The sequence below is a fragment of the Urocampus carinirostris genome, chromosome 8 (genome assembly GCF_059441175.1).
Source record: "Urocampus carinirostris isolate Australia breed hairy pipefish chromosome 8, RoL_Ucar_1.0, whole genome shotgun sequence".
Lineage (NCBI taxonomy): Eukaryota > Metazoa > Chordata > Actinopteri > Syngnathiformes > Syngnathidae > Urocampus > Urocampus carinirostris.
The window spans coordinates 26,122,353-26,141,576 of NC_142356.1; the positions used below are offsets into that span (position 1 = coordinate 26,122,353).

At 38.0% G+C, this 19,224-nt stretch overlaps 1 protein-coding gene across 1 annotated transcript in view; it reads right to left on the reverse strand.

The window, feature by feature from the left end:
• LOC148361447 (voltage-dependent T-type calcium channel subunit alpha-1H-like) overlaps positions 1 to 19,224 on the reverse strand; it is a 161,558-nt gene that overhangs the window by 81,798 nt on the left and 60,536 nt on the right. Inside the window, exons 6-8 of the mRNA XM_088342125.1 lie at positions 14,565 to 14,724; positions 8,014 to 8,329; positions 2,780 to 2,872 (exon numbers count right to left, since the gene is read on the reverse strand). Coding sequence (XP_088198251.1) covers positions 2,780 to 2,872; positions 8,014 to 8,329; positions 14,565 to 14,724 — 569 coding nt within the window. The remainder of the gene's footprint in view (positions 1 to 2,779; positions 2,873 to 8,013; positions 8,330 to 14,564; positions 14,725 to 19,224) is intronic.

A 19,224-nucleotide genomic window follows, 5' to 3' on the forward strand; every position in this document is an offset into this window, starting at 1 on the left:
ATTGGATGACAATTTGGCTCATTTTAAAAAAAATGTTAAATGTTTACATTTAATTTAAATATTTCATTGAATTTTAAGATATCTTACATTGTTTCTCAAATAAAAAGGAAACTAGAAAAATGGCAAAATTGTCTGATGTGTCAGAACCAGAACAGGAGGAGGACCAAGACGTGTGACATTTCTCACACAAGCTTTATTTTACAGGAATGTGGCAGTCATGCACGTTAACACAAACGCCAGTGATTCGGCGATTGCTGGGCGGAAGAAGAAAAGCAGAAGTCTGGCGTGGAACAACAGAAAACCAGAGGCCGACGAGATCAATACCACATACACGAGCAGATACCGGACAGGCGGGGTTGATAGCGGACAGGTCGGGAACGATACCCGATACTGGAGATTGTAGCAAGGTATCAAACAGGACAAAATAGACGGGAACGATACCCGATATTGGGCGATCAATACAGGACAAGATACAAAAGCAGGAAACCGGAGGGAGTCAAAACACATGTCTTGCTGGTGTAGAGGTTCGTTGCCGGACTGACAAAGGGCGAGTGAGAGCACTGACATTAAATAGGAGGGCGATCCAATCCGATAACCAGCATTAGCTGGTGCCAAACGAGCGGGCACAAGTGAGTGTAATGAGTAACCGTGACATGATGATGGATTGAGTTATTCATTTTTATTTTTTTTCCCTATCTTGATAGAGTCTCATAAAATGAGCAAAATTATCAATCATCTGCTAGACAGTTTTGCTCATTTAAAAAGAGCAGTGAGTAGATTTTGACCAAGAGACGTCGCTATATTGCGTCGTGAAGCTGAAAACGAGTGCAACACAGCACACGGGAAGACACAAACTAAGGAGACTAAAAGTGACAATGAAGCACAATTTTTCCTTTATTCCTTTTTGTCCAGCCTCATTCGGCTCAGGTGGTAATACAAGTTATTCATTTTGGTTAATAAATTTCCAGTGATTTAGGATTTTCATATAATTTTAATCAGTTTTTTTTAAATGTAACTATACATTATCTTGTTTTTGCCCATTTTACGATGATCGAACTAAATATTTTTTTCTATACCTATTGTTACCTTTTTTCTTGTAAAATTAAAAGATTAAAGACGCTCCCCTATTTAAGCCCATTCGACTTATATAAAACGGTAGAAACGAACATTTTTTTCGGGACGTCGAAAAATATCCAGACATTGCTGAAAGTTAGATTTTGTATTGTGTGCACCTCTTTCCGAGTAGAGGACATTACTATAGTGCTTCTTTCCGCCGCTACAGACGTGTGGCTTATACTCCCTACTTCGTGTGTAAACATACTGTACTCCATGTACTGTATCTCTAACGCGCTAAGAAATTTGACATTTTTTTTGTTTAATATCTTGTGCATTCATTCGATATGGTTGGTGTAAAGTGTAAAGAAGAGGCAGGCCGTTTCTTTTGAAACAAAAGTGGAATAAGAAAGCTTGATGCGGTTGAGAAAATGGTTAGATGGCTTTTTTTTTCGTCATCTTTTTGCCACGGAGGAGGAAGTCGCCTTACTCTTCCAAAAAGGGATTAAACTTAACTTTATTGATCTTTATAATCAAGTCAAGTTATGTTTATTTGTATAGCCCATAATCACAAGGTGTCGTAAAGGGCTTCACAGACCACAGAATGTCAATGCCTAATGTGTAGCTTTGTTTTTCAGTACTATGCTTTATCATTCTGCCTGCTTTGTAACATTATAGAGCATATTATTTTATCAAACGTTTATTTTTCAGTTTCAAAACAATACTGGTTACTTATACAAGACTTACACATACAAAATATAGCACTGAAGCAACTAACGAACGATCGTCCGTAAGTAGGGCAGCGTCTGTACTACAACCAGAAAAATGATGTGCAAGGTTTTTACTTTATTTGATTTATTATTTTCTAAATGCACTCTTAAAGGGACAGTGTGCATCATTTGACCTCCCTCGAGGAAAGGTTTTCTATCATAAAATGTCAAATTTTGTGAAAAGAATAAACATGCAATTGTTCAATTGAAATGAAATGAAATGATCTGCATTTATATAGTGCTTTTCAAGTCAATGACTTCCCAAAGCGCTTTACATTGTGCTTCACATTTCTCAATAGCGGCCGTGATCTGTGCAGCCATGTAAGGCGCTAACCTGCTTATTGGGGGTATTGGGGGTTCAGTGTCTTACCCAAGGACACTTCGACATGTAACACGGACAAGCCGGGATTCGAACTGGGATCCCTTAATCCTAAAACGATCGCTCTACCTCCTGAGCTACTGCCGCCCCAATTGACGATCTTTGTGTGCTTGATAAATGAAAGGTGAAAAAAAAATTCAAAGTGGCTCTCACATTCTTTATGTTCTCTGCTTATCGAGGCAATTGAAAGAAAATCTTTCAACAACCATGTATTATATGAATACATTTTAAATATAGGTAATGATGTAGAGGTCTATTTGGCTGCGGTGACCACTTGAGCAGAAATGCATGCAAGGTATAGTAAACAAAAAATGTGAAAATAAATCCTCGGTATGTCTTTTCTCTCCTTTGCTTCCTGTTGCGAGGCGGCGCGTCTGCTCGGAAGAGCGAAAGGCTTCATGAAAGACATCAAACGTTCTGCAATACTAAGCCTCTTTTGTTTGATATGACATGCAGCAGCGGCAATAAGCTTACGCCGCACAAAGTAGAGCCTGCGACACGTTCAGCTTGTCAGATACTTCATGTCTTGAGTACCTGGGATGGAGTGTGTGTATTGTGTGCATGTGTGTGTTCTTACTATGATGAGGAAGATGAAGTAGATGAAGTTGTAGAAGGAGTGGGCATCCATGACGTAATACATGATGTCCACCCAGCCTTCCAGAGTAATCACCTGACAGAGCACACAGACGCATACACGTGCATTCAAATGTCAGTCGAGGCCCAGCTTCATTTGTAATCGATGGATAACTGAATGTACAGTTCCAGAAAGGACAAAGAAATACATGTTGTGCCCTATCAAAACTAATTTTAGATTGGGGGCCACATGCTGGAAAACTCTTTGATAAATGATAAATGGACTGCATTTCCTTGGCACTTTTAACCAGTCCCTGAACACCTCCCAAAGCGCTTTACAATGTACTTCACACACACTCACACATCAGAGCCGGAGTAGTAAATTAATGGCATCAGAAGTGTGCCTGAGCTGCAGGGCTGGGGGTCTTTTCAGAGGCTCGCAACTAAACTTGTATTTAGGGATGTAGGATTTGATGATAAAGCAATTATGTTTTTTTTTTTTACTCAATATTGTTTTCCTTCACTAAGATTTATTCAAATAAAATCAAATTTATTTGTAAAGCACTTTTCAGGGAAAAAATTGCCATTCAAAGTGCTGCAGAAAAGCATTCAGCATTCAACAAGACACCCATAAGCCCCCGTGCTGCTGAGTTTTTTAATACAGTAAACCTCGGATAAGTCGGATCCAGATGGACCGGTCATTTTCATCCGACTTATCCGAGGATCCGACTTATCCGAGGTCGCAAAATTTCGAACTAAGAAGAAATTTAACTCTTAGAAAAGTGCATACTTGTATATGTAAAATGAAATACCAAGCAATGATATCTTGTAACATGAACGTGATTTATTATCAAAAAAGTTCTTAAAATGAACATGAACATGGTTGATATGAACTATGGTTAATAATACACTGTATATGAACTGGTTATGTAATTTTATCCGTACGATTCATCGTCCGTTAGATTCGTAAGTCTGTTAGGTTCGGAGTTACATTGTACTCATTTGAAAAAGTCTGTAATTTTGGTTTGTTGCATAGATAACTGGGATTGTTTCAGCAGCAACGTCTCCATCTGATCGGCAAGGTCTTCGAGTTCTGGGCATGCAGCAAGGCCGTAATACCTCAAAGTGCGCAGTGCACTGTAGGCGTCGTTGAGTTTCGGGGGCGGTCTTTCAACGTCCATTTGCTCATCCTCCTCCTCGTCACGAAGGAGACCTTCCTCCGCTGAAGGATCACGAACGACTTCAACAATTTGTTCATCTGTTAATTCCTGGACAGTTTCTACATTGTCGTCTACGCAGAGATAATCATCAGGGTTACTTGGAACTGCCTCTCCAAACAAGTCTCGTAGTCGCGACCATATGTTCCGGAAGTTTGTCACTTCCTCTTCTGAAGTGTCCTCCACGACCTCTGGTGATTCGTCACGGACTTGATCGTCGGTTCCTACATCGTCAGCGATCTCTGCAGGTCTCTCAAAACCAGCTTTTCGGTAACAGTTTTCGATGGTCTTGGCAGTCACTCGCTTCCACGCAGACTTAAGTGCGATTACTGCGTCCAAAATCGTCCATGAGAACGGAGGAGCGTTATCATCTGTTGCCTCAAGTCTTCGCAATGCCAGTGTACGTCTGTAGAAATACTTCAGGTTTTTTATGATACCCGAGTCCATCGGCTGGGTGTGCGAAGTGGTATTTGGTGGTAAAAACACCAATTCGATATTGTTCAGTTCAATGGTTGGATGCGCCGGACAATTATCCACCACCATAACGATCTTCCTCTTTTCGAACGCCATCCTCCTGTCCAACTTTTTCAGCCAAGCTTCAAACAACGACGACAGCATCCAAGCCTTCTTGTTGGCCTCATACAGCACCGGAACTTCTACGTTTTTAAAGGCTCTCGGTTTTTTACTTTTTCCGATAACCAGCAACGGCAACTTATCAGTACCGTCCATATTGGAACCCACAAGCACTGTCAGTCGAGATTTTGGTTGTTTCGCACCGTGATGAGATTGTCCAATAAAACCGATGGAATTATCCGGCAAAAGCAGCCAAAAGAGGCCCGTCTCGTCCGCGTTATAAATATCCTTTGGCTCATAATTCTTGAGTATTTCTCGCAGTTTTCCGCTTTTCCATTCTTCAACAACCTCTGTATCCACTCCGCCCGACTCCCCGGCTTTAGTAATCCGCCCAAGTCCATATCGTTTTTTGAACCTGTCGATCCACGCTGGTGCAAGTTCAGCCGATTCCGGTGAAAACTGTTGGCGAAATTTGTTAGCTTGCATTAGCATCATTCCACAGTCAATTCTGATTTCAGGCCTCGATGATTTTTGACGGAACCACAAAATCAGTGCTTTGTCGACATCTGGATGATCATTTACCCTCTGCCTTTTAGCGGTCGGAGCTCTAAAATCTGTCGCACACATATCTTTTATCTTCTTCTGGCTTTTCAGAATGTCGCTCAAAGTTTGAGGGCTCATTCCAAACTTCGCCGCGATGTCTTTTTGCTTCATGTGCTGATTCTTTTCTTGGAATTCAATGATAGCGAGCTTTTCTTCATACGTTCTAGTCTTGAGACTCCTGCCTTTGGTTTTAGAACTTGAGGCCATCGCCACACCGTAGACCGCACAGACCGCAAGGAAGTCCAAAGAAATTCACACAAATTCAATTTGAATGCTAGCACTACTGTAATAAGAAACAATGGGATTATGATTACGAGGCTTTGTTCTATGACCGCGTGCTGTGATTGAGAGTGCTATCATTCAACACTGAGGAGGAGTTTGATGAATAGCCTCTGCCAATCACGGAACGCCACGTCACATCAAGAAATCTTCCCGGAAAATCTGGGAGGGGTGAAAATCTTCCCGGAAAATCTGTGAGGAGTGAAAATCTTCCCGGAAAATTCCATCGCTTACTGCCACTGGAGGCTGAAATTTAGAGCATTTGGGAGATGTCCTAGGCGACCTGATACCGATCCGACTTATCAGAGGCGAAAACCATTAAAAAGGGTCAATTGTACGGAAAAATCCATCCGACTTAGGCGAGGATCCGACTTATAAAATCCGACTTATGCGAGGTGTAATACTACAGAAAAGCCTAGAGAACAAACGTTCCACGCAATTTGTCCGACTTATCCGAGAATCCGACTTATGCGAGTCCGACTTATCCGAGGTTTACTGTAGATGCAAGCTAGCAGTACTCTTTTTATGAAGACCAGAGAGCAGGGCATCACAATAATCAAAAGGAGAATATATAAAAGCATGCATCAGTACCTCCGTGTTTGCCTGAGAGAGATATGCGTACTATAGCTATATTCTTGATAGAAAACAATTTTAGTTATGTTTTTGATACGGGAAGTAAAATTGAGCTCAGAGTCAAAAATAACTCCCAAATTTTTAATGTAATTTAAAGGTCTTAAATCTTGTAGTTTTGGTAAAAGTTTCTCTCTCTCTGACTCTAAGGACAAATGAGTAAAACCTCTGTTTTTTTCCCTGGTTGAGCTGTAGGCAAGTTTCTGCCATCCATGACTTGATATCTGATGTGCAATTTTAAAGGGTATCTATAGGACATGTGTCATCAGGGGACACGGCAATGTAGAGCTGGGTGTCATTAGCATAACTATGGAAGTTGACCCCAATGTCTTCTGATGACATTCCCAAGAGGAAATATATACAAATTAAAAAGTACTGGGCCTAAAATTAAACTTTGGGGAACCCCGCATGTTTAATCTCTTGTAATGTGTGGCAATTGTGTACTTTTAAGAAAAATAGCAAAACAACAATTGAATTCATTTCCACTACAGTTTATTTAACTGTAGCGTAACAACTCATGCAGACTTGAAAGTGACTAACATAGCATACAAACACTGATATAAAAGATTAATTTAATGATGTATTCTTTTATTACGTTTTAGTATTATCTGTGTTTTTTTTTTTAATGTTTACTTCGGTGTTAGATTTAATATCTATTACGGAAAGGAGCTGAGCTTATTTAAACTTCTGCAAAGACACCCAGGTACTTTTTTCATTTTTTGAATTATTATTTATTGTCTTGAACAGCGCTCCCATGACTTTTGATTACGAAAAATAATATCAGGGTGGCTGATTAATTGTCGTCAGAAAATATAGTTACAGCGGGTGTTTTGCAAATGGCGCCTGGCTTTGATGACATCCAGTGGGTATATTTAAAACTTATGCCTCTCCAGCATTGTCTCTCAGGCCACATCAAATGACGTGGAGGGCCACGCTTGGCCCACGGATAGTAAGTGTGACACATGCGTCCTATTTATAAAGACAACATTAAAAAAAGAAAATAAATAAAAACATCGGTAACTGGTTAATGGATAAAAACTGTAACTCCCTAAAAATAAAATGTTACAATTTATGAAACTTTTGTGTATTCAAAAGAAAAAGGCATAATAATAAATGATTCAATTATTTTTCCATTTTCAATTAAGAGAAGGTTTGTATTATTTGACCACTAGAGGTCGTTTTAATCTGCAGTGCTAACTAAAACGAGTGCTACGAAGCAAAAGAATACAAACTACACAGACCCAAAGTGACCAAAAGCACAGTTCTTTTCCATATATTATTTTTATTGCCCAGCCTTTTGTGAGTTTTTTTTGTTTGTAGCAGCAAGATGCATACAGGTAAACTTTCTTACATTAAAAAGCGGTAGACACAATCCACCTCCAGAATATATATAAAAAAAAAATCTATACGTTTAAAACTAAAATTAGCAACAGTTTTACCAAAACAGATATCTATTGCGATCGTTGGAGCGGTTTATTCACGAAAGAGACTTAATATCTTAATATAGATTTTTGTTGTTGTTTAAATTTGTATAAGCGGTAGATTTTTTTCTTTAATAAGTAGGCGTTTTTCAGGAGAAAAGGCATTCTAATGTGTAAAAGCTGTAGTGTTTGTGAGTATGAAGATGGCTGACAATTATCTCAGCTCCCTTTAGGTCGCCTCATATTTTGTAAAATAAATACAAAATGCTCCACACACGAGCATTTAAAAAAAAATGAATGTTTATAAAAAAGAAAAATGGTGCAGTTTGCTCACTTTGAATCTCCGTGGTTTGTAATGTTACTTGTGCTTTGTAGCACTTGTTTTCCGTAGCACTGCACAATACAGTGACACCTAGAGGTCAGATATTTCACAGTATCCTTGTATTATTTTTTTTCTTACATAAGAATTGTATCCACATTAAGGTCACTCAATCAGGACTGTATCCATTAATTACCTGAAAAATGGCAATCCAGGCATAACCGATGTTATCAAAGTTGATGGCACCCTTGTGGGGGTTTAACTCTCCAGCACGGCACTCATTGTAGTACTGGTACCAGTTGACGCATGACTGCCCGTGCCCGGTACCCGCTGCCGCCCGTTCGGTACGGGCATCTTCAGCCGGCAAAAAGCAGGACGTGCCGGCCACGCGACGGCGAGGTACGTCGCTGCAGCGTAGCATGCCGTTGTCGCGCTCGGTTGAGCAGATGAACGGGTGGTCTTCTGTGATGCCAGGACGGTAATAAATGCTCAGGAAGGAGATGTTGTACCTCCTGAAACACGGGTGGACATAAAATCCAATCATAAAAATGGTTCAAATAATAAAATGGGTCACTAAATATACCGGTGATTCATTGTGTGAGTTTTCCAGTTGTATTTTCATTCTTTGAAATCACATCAATATTTTGATCAAGGTAATCATTTAGAGGTAATTAATGCACTGTATGATGATCCATATATTTGCATTTATGTACTTAATTAAGTCTTTTTTTTATAAGTTTTTATTTCTCGCACACATTTTGACAAAGGTTTGATTCCTCCATCATACAGCAACACAAACACAAAATAAATACAATTGGCATAGCCATAAATAATAAAACAAAAAAAACAACAACAACAAAATGTTAATAAAACAAATACAATAAAAAGTGAGGTGTTTAGACATCAAGTAAAAATGGTGTGATAAGCTTCCATCTTCTCTCGAATTGATCTAGTTTCATTTGAAGTCTTGCAGTGATTTTTTTTCCATAATGTACATTTGCTTTAATTTGTCTCTTCATTGTTTTATGTCAGGAAGTTGTGGTTTCAGCCAGGACACTGTGATCATTTTCTTTGCTACCAGAAGCAAAACCTTTACTATATATTTATGTTGACCAGTCAATAATTCTTCTGGCAAAACTCCTAATACGTTGGTCACTGGGTCTAACCGCAACTCCCAACCAATAATTAATTTTATTTCTGTCTGAATACTTCTCCAGAAATGTAATATTACAGGACAATTCCAGAAAATATGCGTAAGATCTACGACCCTCCCACGGTTACGCCAACATAGATTTGAGGTATTTTTATATTTTGAAGTGATAGAGGGTGTATAAAAGAATCCCATTTTTACTTTCCATTCAAACTCCCTCCATTTGGGGCTGCTGGTTATTTTGAGTCCCTCTTTCAAAGTTTTTTCCCATTCGTCGTCTTTTATCACTACATTAACTTCTTGTTCCCGTTTTTCCTTAACCACCATGTCATCATTACTGAGATCCATTCGCAGAGCTTTATATAATTTTGAGATAACGACCTTTATTGATTGTCCTTTTGAGTATATTAATAATTTCCTCAACTTTAGTTGGCTCCTTACATATTTTCCCCCCATTCATCATGTTTCTGGAGGTAATGCCTTAGTGCAAATATTTGTAAAAATCATTTCTAGGTAGGTCAAATTCTTGTTGGAGTTGTTCGAACGATTTCAATGCCTGTCCTTCGAACATTTGGTTAATCAACATCAATCCTTTTTGAGCCCATTTTTCAAATCCTACATCCATAACCCCAGGTTTAAAGTCGGGGTTTTTTGCTATTTTTGTAGTTACGTCTTGTTTTATTTACTAAAATAATTTATCGAGTCTTTATACAGTCTCTACTTAGTTGAAAGTGGTGTTCCGATTTACTGTTAGAAGGGAGGCCTTGAGTCTCATCAAACTACCTGCAGTATTCAGTCTTGACAAAGGACTGGAGTGAAGTTGGTGCCTTTGGAATTTTCCACTGACTTCTGTGTTACGCCCCGTTGGTAAGTATGTAAACAACAGTCAGCCATTTTTAAAGCGCATTTGTGAAACCAGTCCAGCCTTGTACTGTACTCACAATCCCAGAATATTATTTTGTATCAACTACATTTATTTTATCGTAATAAACGCCTCAAACTGCTCACTCCAGCGCTTGTTTTTACTTGTCTGGTCTTGCGATCCAGATGTTTATAAGACAACGTGGAGGGAAAAAATGCCAGTCCTGTTTCAAAATGTAAAATAATTATTTTTGTAGAATTTAATACGCAAAGTGGACTACAGGTGCAACAAACAATTATAAGGAAAATCTATCAATTACTGAAGATTATTGATGAATTGGATGGACAAATTATGATTGTATTTCAATCCCTACATTTCAAAATAGAACACGAGTTGAAACCATTAAAGAAAAATTGTTTTTATCACTAAGTAATTCTTGCAAACATTAGGGATTTTAAATAAAAAAATAAAAAAACAAAAAACATGTTTTGAAAATATAGCTTTTTAAAGCCAGTTTCTGTCATCTAAAATGTGTTTCAATTCAGCACAACCCAACGCAGAACCTTCTATCAAGTAAAAACAACCAACAAATAAATAGGGGAAAAAAGGGTTAAATATTTAGATTTTAGAATCTTAAATTGATGGTCAGTTATTTGTTGATCAATTAACTACTAAACCTCTAAAATGTGCATATAAAAAGCAAACAAAACTGTTCCAACTAGTGACGTGCAGTCAGGAGAGGCAGATGAGGCGGTCCCCATGGCAAAATACAATTCAAAATATATGAAATGGTTATATTTAGTCAGTGCTTCTGGTGTTCCCTTTAACTTCACAATTTTAGGCTGTCCTTTTTCAAAATTAGTAATTTTTCCATTATAATGTGAATATGATTGAAATATAGCTATGAAACATTTTACTTTGCTGAGCTTCTGCAGAAAGTGAGTCACACAATTTTTTGCCTCAAGGCAGAGGGCGATAGTTAGACCAAATTCTGATTTGGCTCCCTTCTCGGCTCTAAACAATGTTATCACACTGTTAATAGGTAACGACCAAGACAAGTCTGGTCACGTTTATTTGTATGGCCCTTAATCACAGGAAGTCTCAAAGGAATGTACAGACTACAGACTATTATTACATTATTACACAGTAATAACTCTAAAAAATGTTTTCGACTTTGTTAATACTAATACTTAACTCTTGAACCTAACTGACTGCTACCATATTGCGAGGCTATGCTACAAAAAAGGCTGATATTCTTAAAGAAATGCTTTTAAATCCCACCATCATAGATGTGCTTGGATTGCATGAAATAACTGGCAATTAATTGCTCCATAATTTCTAGTTTGTAGTTCCTGATTATAAAAAAAAGCTAGTAGAGGGCAGCTGACACTTGGTATTGGGCACTGTCATGAAATGAAATAAATTGATCTGCATTTATATAGCGCTTTCAAAGTCAATGACTTTCCAAAGCGCTTTACAATGTGCTCCACATTTCCCAATAGCGGCCTTGTATTGCAGCCATGTAAGACGCTAACCTGCTTATTGGGGGCATTAGGGGTTCAGTGTCTTACCCAAGGACACTTCGACATGTAACACGGATGAGCCGGGATTCGAACTGGGATCCCTTGATCCCAAGACAAGCGCTCTACCTCCTGAGCTTACTCCTGGCTGCCCGCATTTGGTCATAAGCATAACCTTACTTGGGTTACGACTGTCTCATAAAATCAGAATATTGTGATAAAGTTCAGCATCAATACCAAATTTGTCTCACCCATTGAATTAAATCAATCTGTATCAGCCCAATACTGATATCTGGTTTTGGAACTTAAATCCCAATTGTTATTAAGTTCAGTATTCAAGATAAGTAAGTGTATTTAAACAAAAGAGATGCTGAGTGGCTATTCCTTGAAAAAGATTTATGAAATTGCATGTTCTCGCCGTGATACTCCACGATGGATGTTCGCAGTCAGCAGTATTCCCCCATACGGGCTGGATTAAAAATAGACAATTTCAACCAAACGACAATGGTAAGCGCGCAGCATGACACAATCCACATCAACAACTCTTGTTAGCGGGATTAATGGTGCAGTGGCATAACCAAAAGAAGCCGCAACCTTAAATAAACGAGCGCTTTACCCGGTGATGAATGACTTGAAGCTCTTTGTGTTTCTAAACAAAGAGGAGACGGATATCTAGAAAAGATGAGGGATCGATCTTTAAAGAGAGCCGGTGAAAAGACGTTTCGCCATCGTGAGGATTGGCTCATTCGTCCATATAGCAACTTGCAGATCGCTAAGTCATGTTCGGACCTTCGAAATATTTGAAGTTGTTTTTCAACATGTTTATGCTAAAGGAAAGAATTTGGTACATAAAGTAAAAAAGAGGAAGGGGAAAGGGTTTATAGACCTTTGTCATGGCCAAATTCAAGCACCTTTAACAGAGGTGGCTAGTAACAAGTTACATTTACTCCGTTACAATTACTTGGGTAAGTTTTTTGACATTTGTACTTCTGGAAGTACTTTTGAATCACTATACTTTTTACTTTTACATGAGTAGAATTATGAAGAAGAAACTGTACTCTTACTCTGCTACATTACGCTACATTGAAGCCGTTACTCAATTAAATCCCTACTCTTTTCGTCGGCTGAAAAATAGTCTGTGTAATATAGTGTAATAATCTGTGAAGCCCTTTGAGACTCTTTGTGATTTAGGGCTATACAAATAAAAATGACTTGACTTGACTCCACGTAAGTACACGCATTTCTCTGAGTCTACTGCGTGCTTTTTTTCTCTCCGATGAGAGCCACTGAGTGGCTTACCCCCGCCTCTTTTAAAGGGGCAGCGTCACATACCAAGCAGGTGGCTGTTTTAAAGCAAATCGGCGGGTGTGTGATCGGCCATGGAGCAAAGAGGTAAAGAGAGAAAAATAACTCAAACTTAAACTGTATTCATGTAATTGTATTTTCTTAACCTTTTCAAAAGGTTGCAATTGTATTTCAAAAATGCATGCTTAGTTTTATTGCACTCTTTTTGTTGGCCAGATGAGGAGCCACTGTTTTCGTCCATTTAACTTGCTGGCATAAAAAGTGATTTGACTCGTTACTTCCCCAATATGGACAATCTATGTGTAGTGCCAATCAATTGCAGGTTTTTTGTTGTTGTTGACTAAAATGAAGTTGCTATCTTGCATCTTGCACATACTTTTGGCTTCTTTGAAGATTTTACTATTTATGATCCGCAATCTTTTTCTGGCAATCGACTGGTATGAACTGACATGAATTACACCGTTCTGGCTACGTCCTACTTGTATATGGGGCGATGACGCTTCGCATGACAACGCCATACAAACTAATGCCAGCTGCCATTAATCACAAGACAAGAGGAAATACAATGGCAAAGTTAAGCCACCAGAGAGCAGTGTCTGCATCGTTTTTAAGCAGACTCCTTTTATTTTTCTCCATTTAATGCGTGGTCTATTGAGTTAGACTGCTGAGAAACATGGCAAGAATTCCAAGCATTTACAAACACTTCAACAAAAATGTAAGAACTTTTAAAAACACAACATTAAAATTCAAGCATTTCATTAAGGATTTTAAGCACTCGTACGAACATCGTGATATATATTAGATAGATAAACATATTTTGAATATCATTGCTCAATGCTACAACTACAATAGCAAACACATTGACACAACAGGTTTAGTGGGGTACTTTTTTCTAGGCCACCATTAATTTTTGTTTTGTTATATATATTTTTTCAATAAACAATGTACAGTAGATATCAACATGATTAATGATGTGAAAATATTTTTGAGTAACCACATTGGTAAAAAAAAATAACAAGGGCCACTTTTTACTATATGTTACACGTCAGTCTTTGTTTTTCCGTTGTTTTTTTTTTAACAGAAACAAAAAAAAACCTTCTGTAAGGTTAGTTTAAAAAGAAATCTATCTCATTTTACATTTTTGTGACAGTCTTAGTTTTAGCGTCTGCTGTTGGTAGTGGAAAAATGTCGCCCGGGACTTAGTTTGGATACCAATGGACGTAGCACGTAGGTCTTACTTTGTGGAAAATAATATTGTTTTCAAACTAAAATTGCCATATTAGTTTGTGATATTTGAAGGAAAAAAGCCTTAATTTTTATGAGTTTTAAGGAGTTTATTTTGAAAGAAAACGTCAGTATTACAAGGAACAAAACATTTTAAAATTAAAAAGAATAAAAATGAAATGTCATGAAAATAAGAATTGAAATATTAAATGAACGATAAAAAAAAGGATAATAAACTTTAAGATAAACTCATATATCAAAACTTCAAATTATTATTTTTTTAGTCTTTTGAATTAGAATTAATTTTAACAATATACTCTCATAAAAAAGTAATACAAATGAAATATAAAAAAATCATTATTTAAATAAAAATTTAAAATGAGAATAAAAATAAGAGACAATATATAACATAAAAAATAACATAAGCATTTATTACAATTTTTCTCTCATTTACCGAAATCTCAAATTAAAACTTGTATTCTATTGAACTAGAATTACATTTAACTATATCTTTCGAGAAAAAAAACAAAACCTATCAGTTTTCTAATCAATACTCCTGATTGGTGATTAGCACCTGTTTAATCAGGATGCACAGCCAAGGGGAGACATTTCGAGGCTTTATCGATCGCGCGGCGACGTCACCGAGACAATGTGTGAATTGTGAGGCGGTCGCCGCGGTAACTCACATCTTGATGTCCTCCCCCATGAAGCAACGGTTCCTCAGGAGTCCTGCCCACAGTTGCACGCCCACAATTCCGAAAATGAAGAAGACAAAGAAGCACAGCGCCAAAACGTTGCCAAGCATGGGAAGCGTGTCCAGCAGGAGCGTCACCAGGATGCGCATGCCTGTCATCACACAAAGAAACACAACTTTTTTCTGTTTCAAAGTTTTTCGGCTGTTATTAAGTGCGATGTCAACGTTTCCTCACAATTTTCACAGCAGGATATGTCACAATGAATAGCCGATTGCCAGTAAAAGCTGGGCTGTGATCGATTGGGAATGTGCACTTCGAAAAGTTCAGTGGGAAAAAAATGATAGTAATAAAAACAATTGTTCTTATTATTATCTTTCGCTATCACATAATTCAAATTTTTAATACTGTAAATTCCGTACTATAAGCCGCTACTTTTTTCCCGATTGTTCAACCCTGCGGCTTATTCAGTGATGCGGCCAATTTATGTATTTTTTCCAACAGCTGCCAGGGGCGCTCGAGTACAAAAGGTAAGATTTAGACCGGTGAAATATATGCGAGTGTGTTGCTAGCTTGTTTTTTAATAAAGGAGCGTAGGACGACGTCTATATGACAAAGTCTCTTTCCCATACTGGGGAAGACGACTTTAATGACGTCAGTTAGAAGGAGGAAGATGAGCACGGTTTACCATGATTTTTACAAATACCGTATTTTTTTTTTAACAGGCCCGTTTCCTTGTGTTGCGAGCATGTTCCTAGTAGCGTTTTGCTACCCTTCACAGACACGGTTTGGGATTAAAGTTATAATATTATTATTAAAACTTTGAAAACTCTCTCGGTGTACCGTCTTTCTTTGTAAATATGTGTAACCATGTATAATATGTATTTGTAACTGTATATTTTTGTAATGTATTTATTTTAGAGACTTATTCTGATATGTTTTCCACGGGCGAATCAAAAAGAAGGGACGAATACAACGGGGGCTGATGGGAAGTGGAGTAAAGGTGAGACGTGTTTGTGGATGCAGCGGACAATAGTGAATATATATTTTTTCCACCCTTACCTTTGGAAATATACTTTTTTTTTCCCCTTGGATTATTTTCAACGGGACCCGGGCTCTGCAGGTCTGCGTCATATATTAAGTACCGGTATCATTCTGCGATCAATTTGCCGGCAGTTGTTTTTGGACTGTGTGCTTCATATTCAGTTACAATTGCTCTTAGGGATCTTTTCTATAGTTTTTGACGATTCTGAGAATCATAACGACACGTCGGGAGCATGATCATAACGACACGTCGGGAGCATGATCATTCGCAATGATCGCAGCAAGGCTTTAGGGCTAGGACCTTAGCTTGGCCTTTTGGCTGAGAGTAAGTGTCCCGGCTCCTAGGCTTTGTGGCGTATTATGAACTGACCGATAACAGATAATGGATAATGAATAAAGAAGGTAGAACAATAACCCTTAAAAATCCCTCCCCCCCAGTTACAATTGCGGGACTCAAAGTCGGGTTTGGGTTAATTTCGTGATTGTGTAACATGTTTTAATGTGGCCGCATGCGGCTTATATGCAGGTGCAGCTTGTGTAAGTACAAAAGCGGTTATCCTCTTAAAATGTGGTGGGTGCGGCTTATAATCAGGTGCGCTCTATAGTCCGGAATTTACGGTAATTCTTCGTATTTTCTGGATTATAAGGCTGGTCTAAAAACCTCAATTTGGCCAGAAAGTTTAACGTGCATCTCACAATTCAATGCTACTCATATAGGACAAAATACGGTGGATAAGATTGGAAATACATACAGTATATACGCACAAGTGCTTTACTACACAAGGTATACAAAGACCCCTCGCTACTTCACGCGTCTGTTATCGCTGGTTCGCTCCCATACGTTTTTTTAATTGAATTGTTTTTGTCTTCAATGTCATTGATATCATTGCATCTTGCATTGTGTTCTGTTAGACTGCACACCTCGGGGACACATTAGGGAGGGCTACTATGTTGAGTAGGTGTGACTGGATACGACTCTGATGGCTTACACCACCCTGTCAGTCAACAAGACAGCGGTCGCTGCCTCTGTGAACAAACTGGTGGCTCGTTACATTGAAAATGAATTAATCAATTGAATCGGACGCTAAGGAAAGTTTTAAGAACGCAACAAAATTGTGAACCAGCAGGTGCTTCGCAGGATTATTAGATGGTTCCAAAGGCAAGAGCGGTGCTGCTTGTTCAGCCTACTGCTAACGGTTAGACTAACAACTCTTTGAAGCCACCTCTGCGGACCCTGTATCTCACCAACGGTCCATTACCGATTAAATGGATGACCGGAGGTTAGAACTCATGGGAAACAGCTACATTCGGGTCACTTGTATTTTAATCATCGCAGAGACTTTGCTCAAGTCGGGGGCACCTGATGCTAGTGCACAGCTAGCCAGCTGCTCTCTAAATCACTTTCTAATACTGACAGAAGAAGCCTTCCAATTTTATTCTAATTTTTTATGACAACATTCATGCAGCTACAAATATATGTTGTGTGTTAATGTTTGTAGATCTATAATGGGTATTTTGTTACAGAAGTATACTCTCAGTTGGTAATGATGTCATCTGGAAGTAAGTTTAACCTTTGGGGGCTTTTATGAAGGTGCATGTTACTTTGTGGATTTTCACTTTTCGCGTGTGGTTCTGGTCCCCATTAATTGCGAAGACCGAGGGATCTATGTACATGAGAAAATAAATACTGGGGAAAAAAATTACAAAATTAATGAAAAAATGCATACATAAACAGGGTTGGGTAGGGTTACTTTAACTTGATTACTTTCAATTACTTTTGGATTACTCCAATGCCAAATATGCTAATAAAAGACAAGAAACTAAATATGAATACAATTATGACTCACAACACGTGGTAAGCTTTCTCTCCTGGCTTTGATCTCTTTGATCTCCGGCAAAACTAACATAAAATGCGACAGAAACAAAATGAAAATAAATCCAAACAGCTCGCCAACATCACTTTTGCCGTTCCATGTATTCTGTTACTCCCCAAGCCTGTACTAAATTTAGTAATTTTATTCATATTTAGTTTCTTTTGTCTTTTATTAGCATATTTGGTATTGGAGTAATCCAAAAGTAATTGAAAGTAATCAAGTTAAAGTAGCTCAACCCAACCCTGTACATAAATCAACAAATTGGTTTTTATGGCAGATATTTACGCTAACATGATTTATTCATGTGTTGATTCACTCATATTTATGGAAACATTTATACATAGAGCAGGATTTGTCATCCATACTGTTAACTATTTTTCAGGGAAGGTCTCCATTTGGCTTGCCAGTGCCATGCAGACCAATCATCAAAAACATAAAAAAAAAAGCATAACAAAATTCACCCCCCATAGTGATTGCCACAAAAATGTAGTCATTACTTTTTTCAAGCAAGGTTCTTATTTCAATTCAGCTGATTCCAGCTGAAAAAAGTAATGAAATTGATCGTGTCCAATAGCATTCAAATGTCAACTGCATACACCACACAGATGGTCCACATCAAATTATGGAGGATTTTAGTTTTGAAGTACTGTGAACAATTCAAGTGCTGCTCCTTAACATTACACAAACTATTTCCACTGCCAAAGTCGAAACGAAGCACTCGGTAAGAACCCTGTTGATGGCCCACAGCGGACGCAAAACATGTTCAATTCAAATCTAATCTAATTTAATATTTTCTAAATATAAACTACTTCATAACTCCTGATGTGTGTGTGTGTATGTCAACTGATTTTCAAGAAAATTTACACATCAGGCCTCTGCGAGTGTGTTTAGCTAGGTTTCCTGTCAGGGCATTCTCTAAATACCAACAAAATCGTTAAACATCTGCTTTTGTGTGGTATGCTCTCGTGGGGTCTCCCTCAAGCTCCCAGGCCGCAAAATTGGGTAGTGCAGCTCTGGACCACCCCAAGCAGCCAATTCCAATCTGCTATGTTTTTATCTTCTTGCTTGTTACATTAAAAAAGCGTATCAAAGTTCACCTCCCAAAGTGATTGCCACAAAAACATGCAGAAACTCAGTCATTGTTTCTTAAGCAGTGTTTTTAATCCAATTTATTCAGTTCCAGAACCCAAATAGAAATTATTTTTAATGTGCCTTATCTCATGCATGTTCGCACCCGGAGTAGAAAAAGAAATTTGATGTGTGCTGTATGTTGTGTGTAGAACATATTTGACAATAAAGATAAAGTTGAGTTAATAATGGCAAAATATTTTGATTTTTCAGCGCATTTTTTTCTCATTGTAATGATTTGATAAAATTGATCAAATCAACAAATATACCACTTTAAACTTGTATCCCTCCCGCAATTAAGATATTTGAGGCTTATTTTGACCTCATTTATTTCATGAATAAATGTTTTAAAAGAACGTGCAAGCAAAGTTCTTTTGTAAAAAGGTCACACTAGATAGATAGATAGATAGATAGATAGATAGATACTTTGTTCATCCCCGAAGGGAAATTCACATTTCCAGCAGCATCCCTGAGCTGAGAACAATCGAGAACAATCGAAAATAACACGGGAGCTGCTGGAGTGGCTGCCATTCGTGACGGCGCCGGAAGAAAAGATTCAATTTGAATCATGTACAAACAAACAAACAATTGAATCATGTACAAACAAA